The sequence below is a fragment of the Choloepus didactylus genome, chromosome 10 (assembly GCF_015220235.1).
Source record: "Choloepus didactylus isolate mChoDid1 chromosome 10, mChoDid1.pri, whole genome shotgun sequence".
Classification (NCBI taxonomy): Eukaryota; Metazoa; Chordata; class Mammalia; order Pilosa; family Megalonychidae; genus Choloepus; species Choloepus didactylus.
In genome coordinates this window covers 102,529,069-102,550,586 of record NC_051316.1, presented here as the reverse complement: position 1 = coordinate 102,550,586, position 21,518 = coordinate 102,529,069, and the positions used below count along the sequence as shown (strand labels likewise).

Genomic DNA, 21,518 nt, shown 5'->3' with positions numbered 1-21,518 from the left:
AATTCATCATGACACATAAACTATGTTCCTATACTCCATCATTCCCTCACCTTTATGTAGTTCTTGTCAAAAATTACATATTTTACATTGAGTCCAAAACCACTGATTTATTATTACAGTTTATGTATTTCAGATCCTGTAGGAAGTAAATAGTGGAGTTACAAATCAAAAATGCAGTAATATTGGTATTTATATTTACCATGTGATCTTTACTGGAAATCTTTATTTCTTCATGTAGTTTCAGTCAATTGTTTAGTGTCCCTTCCTTTCAGCCTGCTCAACTCCCTTTAGCATTTCTTATAGGACTGATCTACTGGTGCTGAAGTCCCTCAGCTTTTGATTATCTGGGAATGTTTTCATCTCCCTCTCATTTTTACTCTCCAGGTGTTTGTGAATTCTCCAAGTCTCTGATGGTTATTGACTTCTATTTGTATTCCACTGTGGTCAGAGAATGTGCTTTGAACAAATTCATTTTTATTTTAATTTATTGAGGCTTGTTTTTATGTCTCAGCATATGGTCCATTCTAGAGAAAGATCCGTGATCACTAGAGAAGAATGTGTGTCCCGGTGACCTGGGATGTAATATTCTATATATGTCTGTCAAAATTCTCTATATCTCTCTCGCCTTTCTTTGTTTCTCTGTTGGTAGGGCTCCCTTTAGTATTTGAAGTAGGGCAGGTCTTTTATTAGCAAAATCTCTCAGCATTTGTTTGTCTGTGAAAAATTTAAGCTCTCCCTCAAATTTGAAGGAGAGTTTTGCTGGATAAAGTATTCTTGGTTGGAAATTTTTCTCTCTCAGAGTTCTAAATATGTCATGCCACTGCCTTCTCACCTCTATGGTGGCCACTGAGTAGTCATACTTAGTCTTATGTTGTTTCCTTTGTATGTGGTGAATTGCTTTTCTCTTGCTGCTTTCAGAACTTGCTCTTTCTCTTCAGTATTTGACAGTCTGATCAGAATATGTCTTGGAGTGGGTTCATTTGGATTTATTCTATTTGGAGTTCGCTGGGCATTTATGCTTTGTGTATTTATATTGTGTAGAAGGTTTGGGAACTTTTCCCCAACAATTTCTTTGAATACTCTTTGTAGACCCTTACCCTTCTCTTCCCCTTCTGGGGCACCAATGAGTCTTAAATTTGAATGTTTTATTTTATCTATCATATCCCTGAGATCCACTTCGATTTTTTTTATTTTTTTCCCCATTCTTTCTTTTGTTCTTTCATTTTCTGTTCTGTGGTCTTCGAGGAGGCTGAGTAGTTGTTCAACTTCCTCTAATTGTGTATTATGAGTATACAGAGTCTTTTTAATTTGGCCAACAGTTTCTTTAATTTCCATAAGATCTTATATTTTTTTATTTACTCTTGCAATTTCTTCTTTATGCTCTTCTACGGTCTTCTTTGTGACCTTTATATCCTGTGCCATGTTCTTCTTCGTGTCCTTTATATCCTGTGCCATGCTCTTGTTGCCTGTCTGTTGTTCTTTGATTAATTGTGCCAAGTACTGTGTGTCTTCTGATCTTTTGATTTGGGTGTTTGGGTTTGGGTTCTCCATATCATCTGGTTTTATCATATGTTTAAGATTTTCTGTTGTTTTTGGCCTCTTGGCTTTTGCCTTACTTGATCTGTAATTTGTCAGAACTGCAGCTTGGTGGCATACGCTGTCTCTAACTAACCAGCAGATGGCGTCCGTGAGTCACCTCTTCCATTCAAGTCAGTTTTCCCCAACCTTGTCCCTGAGGTGCGTGGGGATCCGATTCCCATGGGGTTCAACTGATGCACTGAATTTGGGTGTGTTGGTGCAGTCTGCCCTGAATGAGGGCCATGTGTCTGAGCGGTTAGGGAGGGGGAGCAGCTTTAATAATCAAACCTCCCAGGTGTTCCCGGAGATTCAAGGCTGTTGCAAGAGTCTAAGCCCTCATTTCAGTCTTGCCACGGACCGTCTCTGCCACTGACCCACAAGTCCTTGGTATTGGCGTAGGTTCCCTGGGATTTCTGAGCAGGTTCCCCTTCCCTGCTGTGCTCTTCCAGGACCTCTGCTGAGAGAGGGCTGCACCACATCACAAGTGTGTGCCGACCTCCAGGGAAGCCCTGGACCGCTGGGCCATGCAGGGGCGTTCCCAGCCTGCTTCAAAGATGGTTGAATGGGATGCGTTAACTTCCCCCTTTTTGCACAGCTCTGCCCTCCCAGCTCTGGGACAATCAGCCATAGGTGTATTAAAGGCCACTGTCCATGGCTGATAATGCAGCGTGTGCACAGTGCTGCAGGAAAGACTCCCCGTCACACTGGGCTTCCTGGCATGGCTCTGGGCTGTGGGCCTGGCCCTGGGCAGGAGTGTCCCCTGCCCACCGGGAAGATGGCTGCAAGTCATGTGTTTTTTTCTCCTTTTGGCTCCCTTTGCTCCCCTGGCCCCGAGACAACCAGTAGCGGGTGTGGGAAGGGGTATCCTCCACACCAGACACCGAGGCATTAGCCCAGCCTGCTCCCGCTGTGCTTCACTGTGCGGCTCTCCTGGTAGTATCTGCAGCTGCTCCTGGGCTTTTTTTTTTTTTTAAAGAACTAGTCCGTCTCCAAACGCCAACCCACCATTTCCCCACACTGCAGCACGGCTGAGGGACTTTCAGCCGACTCACTGACTCATTTCAGAATGCAGACTCCCAGTTTCACAAAATGCACAGTCCCTGTGGATTCAGCAGACCTTGTCTGGCTGGTGCATCGCTGGGTCTGGTGTTCTGGGTCACTTTCTGGTTTTTATCTAGTATTTTTCATAGACGGTCTTTTCGCCCTGTCTCACCTAGCTGCCATCTTAGGTTCTCCTCATTATCCTTTTTATTTCTGCAGGGTCAGTAGTTATGTCTTCTTTCCCATTTCTGATTGTATTTATTTGCACCTCCCCCTTTTTTTTTTGTTAGCCTAGCTAGGGGTCCATCAATTTTGTTGATTTTCTCAAAGAACCAACTTCTTGTTTTGTTGATTCTCTCTGTTGTTTTCCTGTTCTCAGTTTCATTTATTTCTGCCCTAATCTTTGTTATTTCTTTCCTTATGTTTGCTTTGGGGTTAATTTGCTGTTTTTTCTCTAGTTCCTCCAGGTAAACACTCAATTCCTCAATTTCTGCTCTCTCTTCTCTTTTAATATAGGCATTTAGGGCCATAAATTTCCCTTTCAGCACCGCCTTTGCTGCATCCCGTAAGTTTTGATATGCTGTGTTTTCATTGTCATTTGCCTAGAGGCATATACTGATTTCTCTTGTAATTTCTTCCTTTACCCACTGGTGTTCTAAGAGTGTGTTGTTTAACCTCCATACATTTGTGGATTATACAACATTCCGCCTCTTATTTCCAACTTCATTCCATTATGTTGCAAGAAAGTGTGTTGTATTATATCAGTATTTTTAAATTTCTTGAGACTTGCTTTGTGAGCCAACATGTGGTCTCTCCTAGAGAATGTTCCATGAGCACTTGAGAAAAAAGTGTATCCTGCTGTTTTGGGGTGTAGTGTCCTATAAATGTCTATCAAGTCTAGTTCATTTATCATACAATTCAACATCTCCATTTCCTTATTGATCCTCTCTCTAGATATTCTATCCATTGATGAGAGCGGTATATTGAAGTCTCCAACTATTATTGTAGAGGTATCCACTTCTCCTTTCAGTGTTCTCAGTGTTTGCCTCATGAATTTTGGGTCACTCTGGAATGATGCATAAATATTTATGATTGTTATGTTTTCTTGATGAATTGACCTTTTATTAATATATAGTGTCCTTCTTTGTCTCTTTTAATTGTTTTACTTTTGAAGTCTACTTTGTCTGATGTTAATATAGCTGCTACCACTTTTTTCTGGTTGTTTGCTTGAAATATCTTTTTACAACCTTTCACTTTCAACCTATTTTTTCCCTTGTGTCTAAAGTGAATTTCTTGTATACAGCATATAGATGGTCCTGTTTTTAATCCATTCTGCCAGTCTATGTCTTTTTACTGAGGAGTTTAATCCATTAACATTTAGTGTTATTACTGTAAGGGCAGTACTTTCTTCTACCATTTTGTCTTTTGGATTTTATATGTCATATATTATTTTTTGCCTCTCTCTCCTTTTACCCTTCCTGATAATCTTCAGTTCTACACTTTTTTCCAAACCTCTCTCTCCTGTCTTTTCCTATCAGCCTGTAGCACTCCCTTTAGTATTTCTTATAGTGCCAGTCTCTTATTCACAAACTCTCAGTGTTTGTTTGTCTGGAAATATTTTAATCTCTTCCTTGTTTTTGAAGGACAGTTTTGCTGGATATAGAATTTTTGGTTGGCAGTTTTTCTTTCAGTATCTTAAATATATCATACCACTGTCTTCTCACCTCCATGGTTTCTGCAGAGGTGAACTTCCCTTATATGTGATGGGTTGCTTTTCTCTTGCTGCTTTCAGAAGTCTCTCTTTGTCTTTGACATTGGACAATCTGATCCATAAGTGTCTTGGAGTAGGTCTGTTGGGATCTACTCTGTTTAAGATAGGCTGTACTTCTCGAATCTGTAATTTTCTGTCTTTCATAAGAGTTGGGAAATTTTCAGTGAATAGTTCTATTATTCTTCTGTCCCTTTTCCCCTCTCTTCTCCTTCTGGGATACCCATATCACATATATTCATGCACTTCATGTTGTCACTCAGCTCCCTAGGACCCTGCTCATATTTTTCCATACTTTTCACCATCTGTTCTTTTGTGTGTATGAACTCAAAGTCTTCCAATTCACTGCTCCTTTCTTCTGCCTGTTCAAATCTACTGCTGCATCCCTCCTTTGTGTTTTTTTTTTATCTCCTCCATTGTGCCCTTCATTCTCATAAGTTCTGCCATTTGTTTTCTCAAGTTTACAAATTCTTCTTTATGGTTATCCAGTGTCTTCTTTATATCCTTCATCTCTTTTGCCGTATCTTCCCTCAGTTCAGTGAATTGATTTAGGAGATTTCTTTGAACAGCTTTAATTAGTTGTCTCAACTCCTGTATCTCGGTTGAATTATTAGGTTTTTCCTTTGGCTGGTCCATATTTTCGTGTTTCCTGGCATGGTTCATTCTCTTAAGCTGTCTAGGCATCTGAATTTCTTGATTAGTTTATTCTGGAGCTTGTTTTCACTCTTTTACCTAGGGTTTTCTTGTTGGTTGGTTTTGGTCTCTATTCTTTGGTGTTCAGTTCAAATTATTCTAGATCTCTAACTTAGCTTCTATTTAGTTGGTCAGGATTTTTCACCTCTTGTTTTTCTGTTTCTTGCCCTGCCTCTATGTAACCTTTTTGTGAGAAGGTCTCCTCAGATATGCTCGACCCCAATCAGGTTTTCCCAGTCCACAGGCCCAGATCTCAGGACAGTATGGAGTTTACCTGAGAATGAGACCCTCCTGTGAGGCCTTTAGACTCTGTGCTTTTCTGATCTTATCCAGCAGGTGGTGCTTGTCAGCCTGCAGGTCCCCACTGTAAAGAGTTGTGGTGAATTTAGTTCTCTGCATGCAGACTCAGTCTCTGTTGGGGGCATGGCTGACTGAAGATGGTTTCTGAATTCCAGCTCCTGGGGTCTGAGCTCTTTAAAGGAGGCCTGCCAATTGAGCTGGACCATGCCCCCCTTTTCATGGGGAAGTTATGCCCTTTAGTGTATTATCTCCTCCACTAGGTTCACTGCTTTGTCAGACCTATCTCAGTTCTCCATTACCTGGGTCCGGAGGCCTGTTGCAAATGTCTGAGGCTTTCTGTAAAGAGCTACTTAGAATAGTTACTTTAAAAAGAAAGAAAGGGGCGGGGGGAAGAAAAGGAAAAAAAAATAAATCCCTTTTTAAAGCCTTTCCCCAGCCTGGAAGTTTTGTCAGTATTTCAGTATAGAGTATTTAAAGATGCACTTTGGGCTATTATCTGGATAATTACTCTCCAAGAGCTTTAATTCTGCCCTTGCCAGGAGGCCATTGAAGTGTAAAAAGATAAGGAGGCAGAGAGCAAGAAAAGAAAAGGGACAAAGTGTAGGAAAAAAACAAAAACAAAAACAAGCCTTTTTGGAGCCAAGAAATGGATGCCCACTTCTATGAGACCCTCCCCCACTTCCCGGAGCCAGCCCTTCTCTATCTAGCACCCCCAACTCCAAGAGTTAGTTAGCTAATTTGTTAATTCTGCAGTTGAGGCTGGGTTGAGACCCCCTTCTTGCTCCCAGCAGATTGTTTTTTTTTCTTTTTAGGGAGCCAGCTGTAAAACAGTCCATGAGGTCTGGGAGGGGAGGAGCGCCAGACCCCTGATCAGGGGAACTGACAAATTTTGCTGCGATCTCTGCTTTTCCAGCCATTTAAGACTTGTATACAATGTGTGATTGGTCACTGGAGACCCTGAGAATGCTGTTTCATACAGTTCCTGGCTAATTACCAGCTGCCCTAGAAGAGTGACTAAATTCCACACCTCACCACTCTGCCATCTTGCACGCCGCCCCCCTCCACCATCTCTATTGTTTTTTGAGAGACGAGTTGCAATCTCCAATAATTGTGGTTTTGATCATTTCTCTTTTCAATACTGTCAGTTTTTGCTTCAGGTATTCACCTGTTACATGGTGGATAAATATTTAGGATTGCTATTTCCTATTGATGGATTTATTCTTTTACCATTACAAAATAGAATGTAGTGGATTATTTTGTTTATTTTTCCCTGAGTACAGGTATCACCATGTTATGACATGTTTCCTTCCAAACTTTTCTGCATATATTTTTTCATCATGGTTGAAATCATGTTGTATCTACCAGTTACATCCTATTAAATTTTTTTGCTATGAAATGTTATTTATATACTAAAAGTGTAAATTCATATATACATACATACTGTTTTTAAAAATAATAGAATGAAAACCCTTGTAGCCACCACACCATTTAAAAAATAAAATATTACCAATAATTTTGAAGTCACTTGGACATTTCCTATACTTCCAAAGCTATCCTTACTTTTGTATTAATAATTCTCTTATTTTTCTTTACAGTTCTCCCACACATGTATGTATTTCTAAACAATATATTATTTCATTTCCCATTTTGACCCTTAAAAAATAGTACTGCATATATTCTCTGACTTGGTGGTTTTGCTCAATACCATATTAATCATATTCTACTCTACTCTATTCTATTCTATTATGTTATGTTATGTTATGTTATATTATAATAAATATATTATAAAAGTATTACATTATGTTATATTATATTATAATATTAAGCAACATCAGTAAGAGAATATACGCAGTATAATATATATTATGTACAATATATTATACATAATATATATTATATATTATAATTGTAATACATTTATTTTCCACTAGTATAAAAAATTCTGTCCTACATATATGGATAGATCACAATTTATCCATTCTTCTACTGACAGACATTTGGAGTGTTTCCAATTATTTTGTATTACAAGTAATGCTACAAAAAAAATTTGAATTTTGACTCCTGGTGTACATGCATAAGAGTTTCTCTAGACTATATACCAGGAGTGGAACCACATGTACATCTTCAAAATACCTTATTTTTCTTCACTTTAATTATATTTTTAATAATTATTCCCAATCCTTTTTAAGGATTGTATGTTATCTCAATAACCACACTAACCACATCCTTATTGTTGACCATCTAGGGTTTGTTTCCTATTTTTCAAATCAAGGGTCTACCAATTTACATTTGGTGGAGGATTTTTATTGCTGAAATATGCAAACTAATCCCCATCTAAGTAGTTTTTAATTATTTTGGGATCACTGATCCTTTTGAGAATATGATTAAAGATATGGACCTTCTCGCCAGAGAAAAAACACCCGATTCATTCACAAACAAAACAGTATCTGATTTCAAGGGTTTCTGAGATTCTCTGAAGCCTATACATTGACTCCTCTCTCAAATAAGAAATAACTGTCCTACCCACTGAATATAATATTTCTTACAATACTATCACCAAATAAATTCACATACCAACTCTTACATCTGTCAAGTAACTTTTCTTTTAAATTTCCATTTACTAAGCACCTGCAATGTGTCAGCACTAAGCCAGATACTAGAGACAGAAGGATAAATATTCCTGCTTCAAGGAATACAGCCCCTACTAAGGAAAACATAAATTAACAAGTATTTGTAACAAAATATGTGCAATATGAGAGGTATATTCATTAGGCAAAATTAAGGTAAAAATCAGGGATTGAGCAACTTTTCTTTACCAATGGGCTGCAAAGAAATAAACAAACATTCTCAAGGAGTGTAAGTAGAGGAAATAGCACCAGCAAAAGGAGAAAAACATTGTATATCTGGCATTTGTAGGAAATTATATATGAGTTTAATGTGATTGGACCAGAATGGTAATTTTAAGCCATGGGGAAGAGATGAGACTCTTTATTTGGGACAGGGATTTAAAAAACAATATTGATATATCTGCTATCGCAGTTGGTCTAACAACGGAAAGGAAACCACAAAGAAGATTTCCTCCCAAACATTTCCTTTATTACCCAAATCTACTCTTGTTACACATAAAGAAAACATTTTGCCTGTTTTTATGAAACTCTCTGAAGTACGGTGTTCGACATACAAGGTTAAAAACCTACTTATTAATACAAACAAACAAAACATTTTAAATTTAACATTGTTGAATTACTTTCATTTTGTAAGTGGAAATATTAGAAAGTCTGTACAATAATTACTACAATAATTTCTTCATAAATTCCTTTGAACAATTAATTAGCTTATTGGTAAAGCTATGATTTTAACATCACTTTTCAGCCTGTCAGTTAACATTCCTAGCACTATCAAAGTCATGAAAAACAGATTTTGTTGTTACTAATTTAGATTAGTTTTTTAAATTTAACTAAGCAAAATTGTTACTTCGAAGATACTGATATAATATAGATTTAATTATAATGAAACGTGGAATTTTTCTTAAACATCTGCATTTTATAATCCTAAGGAAAATGAATACAATCAATTTTGATAATACAATATAATAAATGTCTTTCCTTGATCAACTTTAATCAAAAGTATAAATACAATAATATAAAAGCAATTTATTTTTACAACATTTCTTCTCAATGTCTTAAGTTTGTATATATATTTACTTTCCTCTTAAGTTTAATTTGTTTAGTGTTAGATTTTCCCCAAGCTTATTCTGGTTCCTTAAAATAATATGCAATTCATACACTTCATAAAAACATGTGATATAAATATATAAGGTGTGATTATAAAGTAATAAAATGTGTTTTATTATGTGACTAGAAAAGAAAGGAAGGCTTTTAAAGTTTAAATATCAGCAAACTGAAGTTAAATAAACCAACTTAAGTTTTTAAGAGCTCAGCACAAAAAATGCCTGACTTATTTTTTTCTTCTTTTTCAAATTACTCCTTGGATCTCTAGATGGCAACCCAATAAACACCGTTTAGCTTTTTAAAAAGAGCATCTTCAGGAGTGCCTTAATATAATAAAAAAGATGTACTCTCATTACAGTTTACCTAATAAACACATAGAATATAGTTTCCTCCAGATTTCTACTAAAAAAGGAAATTCTTTACCTATATGAAAAAGAAATCCAAAGGAAGCAAGTTTTCTCTATAAAATATTCATGGCAATTCCAATTGATCTCATGGGGAACAGGCAAAAGCATAAAGAAGAATATTTATTTATTTATTTGTTTATTTATGTATATATATAATTTTTAAGAGGGGGAATCTTCTTCATGTGTTATTTTTTTCCCAACTTGAAAGCATGGTCAATAAATAAAGAGTTCAAAGACTTTCATGAAGTAGGTTTCAAACAGATGATCCTTAACATATATTAAAAGAAATCTAGCAAACTTGACCACATAATAAAGTAAGACAACAAATCTACAGTAGGTACAAATTATATACATTTATTTTTTTAATAATTTTAAATAACACTCTTGTATAAATTCTTTCATATATTCAAATCACACATAAATTTAGAAATGCATCATGAAGCCTAGTACAGCATATGTATGAGATGTTTTTAAAATTTGTGTTAGAATTTTTGTGACATAAATACAAGTTTAATGTTTCAGAAACATTCCCAATTGCTTGGGTTGAAATTTGAAGTATTACAGAGTGCTTGTGCCTAGCATTAAAATTTGACTTTAAATAATTTAGCATTTGGACTCAGATATGAAGCCCTGGGCTCACATTCTAGGGCTGCTGTCGCAGTTATTGCATACGCATAAATAACCTGTAACAAAGATTCCCAATTGCCTTTGAAAAAGCATCTTTCAACCATTGACATTTCAATAATACACAACCTTTAGTCCATTTGACATTATTTGACTTCTTCAGATGAGTCAATGTGTTCTTCCTGGTATTCCCCTTGGCATGTTATTGGCTCAGGATTAAAAAGAAAACTTGTATTAACCTCTCGTTACTCTCCTGTATAAACGAAACTCATTTTAATTCCCAAACTCCCTACTGTCAAGATCATAACAGACCAAAAGTTCTTTGTAGATAAGGCCAGAAATGCTTTCCTGGCTCAAACAGACTACTCTGGATTGCTCTTTACTTCTCTGAACTTCTCTGAGATGTATAAATTCAACTCCTACCGATATACTCCAAAATATAAGAACCATGGGATGTTCATCGTAAGTCATGGTATGTTCACCATGTGTCCTACAAAAAGGCCCTTTTCTGTCTGTACTGGAACAATGCAAATGTTCTAATAACCTAGTTCCAATTAAAGCTTTCAAGAGGAAGTACTGTTACTTTAGCTCTCTGCCTCCAAAACAGTAAGAAAAGGGCTAAAGCACTCAGCTGACCTAAATGAACTAGGTCAGCGAGTATTGTTTAATGGTCAATTTTCCGGGAAATATTCAGGCTAGAGAGCAGACATATAATTTGGGTCTTCTACAAATCCTGTCCAAAAAATCTCTCTCGTCCCATCTCATGTCCACTCTGTGCTCCTCTGTTAAAATCCAGGTACCCCTGGGAAGAGAAACACATTAGTCCATAGGACCTTAGTATAAATGAGGTTTAGTTTTTATTAACTTGCTTTTTCTTTATAACTGAAGAAACTCCATTAACAGGAGAGCTCTGGTAGCTGGAGGATGGAGAAAGGAGGGGAAATAAGGACAAGACATATTTAACAACATTACCTAGGGCATGGGCATTCTCACTGGGGTGCGGATGCTTGCATGTGTAAGTCTACTAAAAATTAATAGTAAGATCAGGACCATTTCAGAAATACATAGGGGCTACTAAAATGAATTAGTAAAGATAAATGCATCACTTGATAGTCTGTATCTTTCATTTATCAAAAACATTCCCATCAGTCTTATCTTATTTAAAAATAAACACTTTTCTAAACCTTAGACAAAAATTCTTCCCATATTAGGATTTCTAAAGGACTGATGGATCCTGCTGCAGGACACTGTAATTTATGGGGATCGTGACTTTAAGAGGATGAATATTGTGTAGAGCATTCCACACCAGTGTCCTAGTCTGACTTCAGTGGTAGATCACATCATCAATGACTTGTATTTTAAAGCAAAACTATTTCCATAAGCAAAAGAGCTGGGGACACTGAAGCATGTTAAAAAAAAATTTAAGACTTTTTTTCTTCATTGAGAAAAATTAAGAACATGGCCTAGGGGCTGTTAACAAGTAATTAAAAGTAAACTTTCTTTGTTTTTCATTTTTTGCAATACTTTTTAACATCTATTTCAAGGAATCTCTACATGGCCAAAATCCAGACTATTTGGCTTTGGCTCTGAGAATCCAAAAACACTCCTTTTTTTGATGAATTTCTGTTTTTTTTTTTCAAACATGTATTTCTCACCATCCCAATTCCTGACTCTGGGGGGATGCTATGTGGGAGGAAGGCTGGTCTGCCACTTCACACAAATCTCTGTGCAGTGCAGAATTTGTATAGGCATATGTGGTAGTCATTTGGGAAAGCAGGTTCTCCCTTTCTGCTTAGAAGGATTAGTTTACTTTACCAAAGAACAAACTGGCAGTATTGTTTTTTTAATCACTAATTCTGGCTTCAAATAGTAATCCTCCAGTGTTCTTTTCATAAAGTCCTTCACAGATATACAGCTCTGGATTGTACCCTGTACTTACAAAAATTAGAAATATCCACAGAGGGGACTCTTCCTCCCAGCCTTCTTATATCCATGACTAGGCAATTTCTGCACTAGGGTAAAGTGGAAAGAGCATGTGCTTTGGAGTTAGGAGTCATGATTCCAAGCCTAATAGTGACATACATTGTGCAACCTTGAGCAAGACATTTAACTCCTTGAGCCTCAGTCCCCTTGTCTATTAAATAGGGACAATAGTTATTTCCTCAAGGGGCTATGGTAAGGAACAAAGGACACACATATAAAAAAGTGCTTTGCAAATTGCAAAGGGCTATACAAATGTTAAATAATTTTAATGTAAGTAATGTAATTTCTACTTTTGTGGACACTGGCTGAATACACAGAGCACCCCAGTTTACCAGAAGTAGATTATCTGCCTGTACATCCTCCAGACTATCATCTCCAAACCCTGAGAACAATTTAGGAGTTTTCTACAGAAGGATAATCAAATTCCATGTTTTCCTCTGGTGAAGTTAGGCAAAGATGTGCACTTGGATTTCCCAGGTCTAATCTAATAGGTAGTCTTTGCTTTTTTCTTCAAACCACTTCACAGTTTGCTGTTCCTCCTAATAAATATCTATATTTAACTTCAGGCAGCTTTTCTAGCTAGCTTAATCCTCAATCTGTGAATATAATAGATGAGTGCATGTCCTTTAGGAGAAAATTGCATCTAAAAATAAGGATTAACTATACCCACCCAAATGCAGAACTACCTTCTAACTGGACAAGAGGAAGATGGGACAACTGTAGCACTACAGAGTGATAGCACATACATCATAGCAAATGTTCAAATGTAGGAGGTTTTTCTGGCAGGGGGATGCAGGAATATAAATATTTCACAGGCATGAAAACCAGGGATCCCAAGTGATATGATGGCTTTTCTTTTGGAACTAAAATATTTCTAATTTCTTTGGAAGACTATCTTTTACATTTAGAAAAAAATATTTTTTGAATGAGGATATGTTTTATATTCATCTATATAAAGGTGAACTCTTATATAGGGTAACCAGTGTTTAATTAGGTGCGTAGTTTGGGGAGTGCAGCAGCCTGTGTCCCAGATTAACAATCACTGACTTCAAAACCTATTGCTTGAATCTTTATCCTCCTTTGTAAGAAAGGGTATATAACTCTACTTTTAGATTGAGAAAGAGAAGAAGGTTAGAAACATTCAACCTCTTATAAATTTCAACAATGTCCAAAGAGAGACTAAAAATGACGGATGCTCACCAGAGTCCCAGCTCTAGTGATATTGCCATCTATTTTACAGTATTTTAACCAATCCCCATATTTTCTTTTTACAATGCTATTAACTCCTGTACAAATAAATTCTGGATGATAAAATATGACATGATTTTTTTTACAAATAGATACAAATACAATGTTGACCAGATATGCTACATAAACTATATACACTTTATTCTCTAGAGACAGGAATATTCATTAATTCTAGATGATTGATCATTTACACTGAGATCCTGAGGAGGACCATTGGCTTCCTGCTCCCGGATGCTGCCTTCATTCTCTCTCTACCATTCGAAGCTTATCCTGTGCTTTAATCCCATCATTGAGCAAGAATCCTGGAAGGAAAAATCAAGCCCTTCTGAAGATCTTCTTGGGACTTTTCTGCCCCTATTCTAGAAACAATCAAGATTGTTCACTGTGATACAGCCTGGAAATCAGCTTTTCTTCAATGATGTCTTTTAAAACAGTAAACTGAATATCATCCCTGACCGTCCTTTAAAAAATGTGTTTCAGCAATGCAGATGAAGTCTTCCAGCAGTCCTTCCCCCCTCATATCCCTCATCCTATTACAGGTGGTTTGGTGAACACTTCCCTAGAAGTCTTTTTGGAGGTCCAAGTGGATTTGGGGGGCACTATGGGGTTCGGCCTTTCCATACTCCCATGTGGTTTGATACAAAAATATACTTTACTTCAAGTCCTAATAACAGGGAATACTTCAGATCTTCATTGGAAAACTGAGAGTAACAGGCTAAATGTATTACTAATTATACCTGAAAATTTCAGATGCACTGTTTGCCTTTGCTTTCTCAGCAAACACTACATAAACTTGTCTGGCCCAGGGACTGATGCTTTCTTAGTAAGCAATGTGGTTTAACAATGTAGGAAAATAGTTCTAGCTCCTTAGGCTTTGTAGTTATGCATGGGTGTTGTCAGGGTCAGTTGCCCATTGGGAGCCACCTCACTGCCATCATCTTCCAACAGTCCTGACACATCTGCATTGGGAATGCTGTCATGGTAGCTGCTGAAACTGATATTGTCTTCTTTCAGCTCGATGGTCCAAAAGGGGGCATTCAGTTTCCGGTTTTGGTACTCTCGATACATATATACAGCCCCCACAAATCCCATCAGCAACACCACCACAATGATGATGACTGTCAAAATGATGATGTTAAATTGGGTCCATGATACATCAGCTAAAGCTGAAGTACTATTTTCAGAAGAACTTACTGAAAAGATAGTCTGCAGGGTTGTGGGGGTAAATGTATTATTTATAACAGGGGTGGGCACCGATGTGGTCAAAGAGGCATTGGAAACCAAAATGGTAGAACCTTCAGGTGTTGGAACAATGACTTCTGGAAATAAAAACAGAGAATGAAATGTAAAAGACAAAATTATCTAGTTTTGAGAAACAAAAAAAAAATGCACATAGGAATGGAAGTTGATGTGGGATGCTGACATGATACTCTGCTTTAAGGTAACACAAGTTAAAAATAATTCTTAAAGAAACATAGTGATAAGAATTGGACTCTGAAAAGCTATATCCATGACTGTTCTCCAATATATATAACATCTATATTAAATCTTTGGGAAAATTCCAAGAGTTTTCTACCCTTCTTTATTCATGGACAGACTAGTACGAATTACTGCAAAGGGAGTAAATATATCACTATTCAGTTCTAAATCTCTTGGTTAAAAGTGACAGAGATTGATGGTAATCATTTGAATTAATAAGCCCAACATGTCTGATGGCATTTCACAAGGGTAAAATTCTCCTCAATGGAGGTAAAAACGAAAGAGGAAAACTGTATTTCAAGTTGTACCTGAAAAACACAATTTAAATGTCCAAAGTCATTATCAGCCATGTAAGAAAACGGTCTTCCTTTAATTCCATGTGTAGGAATTTGCCTTTTGTGTCGATTATAGCTATTTTATAATTGAAGTACTATACTTTATACCTCTAATAGTTTCATAGCTTATGGAAAGATCAAAGGCTTTGTAATCAAATGGAACTATGTGGCTATAGATAAGAAAATCCATCTTTTTAAACCTGACATTCCTCCTATGTAAAATGGGAATAATAATATCTACTTTGCAGAGATCTGGGGAAGGATTAAATGAGATAATGTAATATACAAATATTACCACATTTAATGTTTACAGTGCCTGGCACATATAAGAACTCAATAAAATGATTACTATTATTTTAATTCTCACCTTAGTCACATCAATATAGCCTTAAAAGAAGCATGTTTATATTATTAAATAACTAATAAGAAAAATTACTACAGTCCTGACACTAAGCATGGACAAGGTATGCCTCCCAGATAGGAAAGAGAACTGAGTGACAGGATCTCTAGGCTGGTGACAGTCTTTTAGCATTGATCACAACATAATAAGCGTACCAAGAAAATGGCAGAAAAATGACACCTGCCACAGACCAACAGTCCATCAGTCCAATATTTAGCATCTTTTAGGATGTTAGGATGGTTTGCAGAAGAGCATAGTCTATCTAATTGCTCTGTGACCTAATAAACCCTAAATATCCCTAACTCACCCTGAATTGTCATTAATTTTTATCTAAACCCTTATTAAACTTGCCTATAAGAAACATTTTATCATCTGAATAACTTTTCATTTTAAAAAGCAAAATGAATATTATCATTTCCTCCATCATACATGTGGAAATCTAGGCCCAAGTTTAGGACGGATTCTAGAGTAAACTCTAGTTTCACAGCTGGAACTTCTAACCAGTTTATAGGTCCCTACTTGGAAAGAACTTTGATGATCACTGGAAGTGATGGAAATATAGGAAGCAAAGAATAAAGGAAATTATAGGACTTTTAAATTATTAACATAAAAAATAAAAATAGATGAAGAGATAATATGAGAACACTGCAGTGACTTTGCTTTGGTCCTCAGATTTCTGTATTTGACTTGGGAGTGTCAGGAGAGCAGCAGGAATGGAAAGAAACCTATCAAAATCTATTTCCAAAAAATTCCTCTGGATGGGATTGGAAGGTTTTACAAAGCTAAAGATAGCTGTCCTGAGATTTTCACTGCTAGGATTAGATATTAAATTCACAAACTTAGGTGAAGCTTTACCTTTTTTGACGCAATTTTCCTCGAGGTCCCGAACATATCCTTCTAGGCAGTTCTCACACCAAAATCCAGTGGTGTTATGGAGGCAGTTGATGCACTCACCACTCTCAGGCTTGCAAATCTTTGGAGTTTTAACTGCATCCACATGGCCATGACATTGGCATTTTATACAGATGCTGTCAGAATTGTAATAGCCATTTTCACATTTATTGCAGTTCTGGCCTGTGTAACCATCTTTACACTGGACACACATAGGTTCCGATTCATTCAATTCTAAAAGAGACACAACACCAATATAATTACAGCTTCAAATTACAATTAAAAATACAAAATAACTACTAATCTTCAAAAACCTTCCCCACTATCTTCTCTCAATCATAAGGGACATATGGAATCAAACTGATAATCTATACCTTATTTACTACTATTCCATTTTATTGTGAGAACAATGGGGCCATCTAGAGAACCTACTCAGGCAAAAAGGAAAAAAAATATGCTTACATGAAGATTCTGAATAATTGTTATGAATTAGCATTCTTATAATTATTTTATTCCCTCCTTTTTTAGTCATGATAGATTAAATAAAATATAGTTTTAATAAAAACTTCCTTTAACCCTCCCCTCTTAAATGTTGGTCCTCCCCTACTCCTTCCTTTTCAGTCATGATAGATTAGATAAAATATAATTTTAAAAAAACTTCCTCTATCCCTCCCCTCTTAAATGTTGGTACTCCCCTGATTTCTATTCTTGGTCTCCTTCTCTTCTCACTCTATGCATTTACTATGGCTGAGTCCATCTACAATCATAGCTGACAATTCCAAATGTATATCTCTAGTCCATATCTCTTTTCCAAGCTCCAAACTATACACTAACTGCATCACACCTGGATCTACAAGCATCTCAAACTCAATACACACATCACTATGCTCAACATCATCCCTCTAAGTTCCTTCTTCCTCTAGTATTCCCTGTTTCAATGAATGCTATCAATATCTACCCACTTGGCTAAGTCAAAAAACTGAGAATCATCTTTCAATTCTCCTTCTCTCATCTCTCTCTTCTAAGAAGTTAGTGATTCATGTCAATTCTACCTCATTCATATGTTTCCAGTCCATTAATGTTTCTCCATTCCCACTAAAGTGATCTCAGTTTAGGTCTTCATCATTTCTCACCTATATTTACTACAACCACTTCCTAATGAGTCTCCTTACCTCCAGTCTTCCTCCAGTACACCCTACATTCACTTTTCACTTCAGAATAAATCTGAACATACCATTTCTCTCATGAAAACTCATCAATGGCTCTTTAATGCCTTCAGGATGAAGTGAAAATGTCATAGAATTTTCAGTATCCTTCATAATCTGACCCCTGCCTACTTCCCTTCCACATCTTTCGCCCTCACTTCACATTCCACACCACCCCCTCTATGGCTCAGAACATTAAATTACTGCTTTCTTCTCACTGAGCTTTTATACATGCTACTTCCTCTGCATGGAAATGGAACACCTCCTGCCTCCCTAGGCCCACTTCACCTAGCAAATTCGATTTTGGGGAATTAGCTCAGGTATCACTTCTTCTCAGAAGCACAAAGGCTTTCCTTGATACCTTCAGTTTGGGTTAGGATTAGTCCATGCTTACCTTTAACAAATGTCATGTTAAACTGTAATTACCTAATTACTTGCCTGTCTCTCCTATTAAACTATGAGCAACTTAAGTTCGGAGACTAGACATTTTTCCAGCTTTATCTCCAATGCCTAGCATAGTACCTGACACATAATATGTGTTCAGTAAATGTCTGCTAACTGAATAATTTCACCTTAGGCATGGGAACATATTGACTGAATTAACTCACACTTCAATATAATCAATGTATATGTTCAAGAAACTCAAATACAAACACATTTCTATCTGTTTTTTATTCTTCATAAGACTTTAATTCAATATTCTCAATTTTATCTCCATTAATTCTCAAATTATCAATTTACCAAATGATAAACAATTTTTAACAATAATTAACAAATCATAATTTTGTTAACCTGTTAAAAAAGATTAATTCCTTTCTTAGAATGTATTAATTACACTAACAGGTTCACCATATTGTCTGAATAGAGACTAACTACTATAGCAGGAGTAATTTACAATCATCATGGAACTTGTGGTAATTAATCATGTCTCTGATGTTCTTTATGAAAAATGAATTCCTTTGCCCATTCTACTATTGTTTTTATAAAACATTATTATTGAGCTATAATTTATATACCATAAAATTCATCCATTTAAAGTGGAAATTCAATGATTTTTAGTATATTCATAGAATTGTGCAACCGATCAAGGATTTAACTTACCATTACTAGCCCAATTGGCAGTATGATCTCAAGTAAGTTACTAAACTCTGGACCTCAGTTTTCCCTACTTAAATTAAGGGAATTGAGCCAGATAATACTCAGGTTGCTTTTATTCCCTCCTTTTCTAGTCATGATAGATTAAATAAAATATAGTTTTAATAAATAAAATAACAGATGGCAATTAAGTGAATTCAATACCCATGCAAATAATGGCATGCAGAAAAAATATTCAATGAAAGAGAATGCTCCTGTTCTTAAGAAAATTCTAACTCACAGAGGCCATATTTTATAGCACATTACAGCAACAATAATAAATAAGAAAAAATGCCTAATGAAAATGAAGGGTTGAAATTGAGATTTGTGGAGGTCTTTCATGTTTTTCATGTACAGACTGACTAGTTTTCAAGACATGACATTCAAATGCTCTGCTTCATGTTCCACTCCTTTCCTCTTATACTATGTTTCTGCCTGTTCTAGTTTGCTAATGCTGCCAGAATGCAAAACTCCAGAGATGGATTGGCTTTTATAAAAAGGAGTTTATTTGGATACACAGTTACAGTCTTAAGGCCATAAAGTGTCCAAGGTAACACATCAGCAATCAGGTATCTTCACTGGAGGATGGCCAATGGTGTCCGGAAAACCTCTGTTAGCTGAGAAGATATGTGGCTGGCGTCTGCTCCAAAGTTCTGGTTTCAAAATGGCTTTCTCCCAGAACGTTCCTCTCCAGGCTGCAGTTACTCAAAAATGTTATTCTTAGTTGTACTTGGGGTATTTGTCCTCTCTTAGCTTCTCTGGAGCAAGAGTCTGCTTCCAATGGCCGTCTTCAAAATGTCTCTCATCTGCAGCTCATGTGCTTTCTTCAAAGTGTACCTCTTGGCTGTAGCCCCTCTTCAAAAGTTCACTCTCAGCTGCACTGAGTTCCCTCTGTCCATCAGCTAATTTATATGGCTCCAGTGACTCAACTTAGACTCACCCCGAATGGGCGGAGCAACACCTCCATGGAAATTATCCAATCAGAGTCATCACCCATGGTTGGGTGGGGTGCATCTCCAAAGAAACACTCAAAGAATTACAATCTAATTAACACTGATAATGTCTGCCCACACAAGACTACATCAAAGATAATGGCATTTGGGGGACAAAATATATTCAAACTGGCACACTGCCATTCCTAACTAGGTCCCTGATCAAGCCAGTTGTTTTAACATTTCTCTATCTATGCTCTCACTTTATCCAAAATGTCCTTCCTTCTCCTGTCTGACCTGTCCAGGTGTTAAATGCCAATTCTCAGCATAAGACTCAGCTTTTTTTTTTTAATTTTAAATTCAGTTTTATTGCAATATATTCACATACCATACAATCATCCATGGTGTACAATTAACTGTTCACAGTATTATCATATAGTTGTGCATTCATCACCCCAATCTATTTTTGAACATTTTCCTTATACCAGAAATAATCAGAATAAGAATAAAAAATAAAAATAAAAAAGAACATCCAAATCATCCCCCTCATCCCACCCTATTTTTCATTTAGTTTTTGTCCCCATTTATCTACTAATCTATCCATACACTGGATAAAGGGAGTGCAATCCACAAGGTTTTCACCATCACATTGTCACCTCTTGTAATCTACATTGTTACACAGTCATCTTCAAGAGTCAAGGCTACTGGGTTGGAGTTTGGTAGTTTCAGATATTTACTTCTAGCTATTCCAATACATTAAAACCTAAAAAGTCTTACCTATATAGTGCGTAAGAATGTCCACCAGAGTGACCTCTCGACTCCATTTGAAATCTCTCAGCCACTGAAGCCTTATATCATTTCATTTTGCATCCCCCTTTTTGGTCACGAAGATGTTCTCAATCCCACCATGCCGGGTCCAGATTCATCCCTGGGAAGACTCAGCTTTTATATCACCCTCCTCACTGGAGCCTTTGCTGATATTCCCCACTCCAGGTGAATAACTGTTCCCTCTTTTGTACCACCACTGCAGATAGAGCCATAATACTGCATTGCACTTACTTGTTTGTATGTTAATCTCTCCACTAGAAACTGTGAGCTCTGAGAGCGTCCAAATATCTGAATCAGTTCAGTACTTCCTGTCCACAGTATAAGCTCAATACATGTTTTAGAATGCATGCACATGTGACAAATTGGATTGGTCAGGAAAGCTTTGATCTCTCATCTACCTCTACATGGCTACATTTCTAGATGTCCAAAAAAATCCTCACTTTTCAAGGTCCAGTTCAAGTGTCACCTTCTACATGAAGATTTTGCTGTATCTCCCAGTAAGAAATTATACTCCCTCCTCTAAACTCTCATAGCTATAGTTTGTACCTCTGACCACTCTCCACCTTGAGTTATGGTTATCTCCCTTTCCACAACATGAGCTTCTTGAGGTAGGAGTCAGTTGTATTTTTCTTTTCATTTTTCAAAGCACCTAGCACAAATCTTGCATATAATAAATGGTCAATATGCTTACTGGATTAATTAAAATGCCTTTTTAAAACCAACTAAATAAAGGCTAAATTTGAAACCAATGCTATAAATGAAAAATACACTCTACTTAAGCAAGTCATAGGTACGCTTTCAGATTTAAATTTCAGCACATTTTTCCCTGAAGTAAAGTCTATCTTGAGGATTGCTTTATTAAACATGGGTGCTAATAAGAATTGTAGGCCATGTAGAAATTTGAAATTACTAGCTTGGAATAGGAAAAATTATATTATTGT

At 36.5% G+C, this 21,518-nt stretch overlaps 1 protein-coding gene across 1 annotated transcript in view; it reads right to left on the bottom strand.

The window, feature by feature from the left end:
- Positions 1 to 10,350: 10,350 nt before the first annotated feature.
- MEGF9 (multiple EGF like domains 9) overlaps positions 10,351 to 21,518 on the bottom strand; it is a 131,412-nt gene continuing 120,244 nt past the window's right edge. Inside the window, exons 5-6 of the mRNA XM_037851314.1 lie at positions 16,443 to 16,712; positions 10,351 to 14,692 (exon numbers count right to left, since the gene is read on the bottom strand). Coding sequence (XP_037707242.1) covers positions 14,241 to 14,692; positions 16,443 to 16,712 — 722 coding nt within the window. The 3' untranslated portion in view covers positions 10,351 to 14,240. The remainder of the gene's footprint in view (positions 14,693 to 16,442; positions 16,713 to 21,518) is intronic.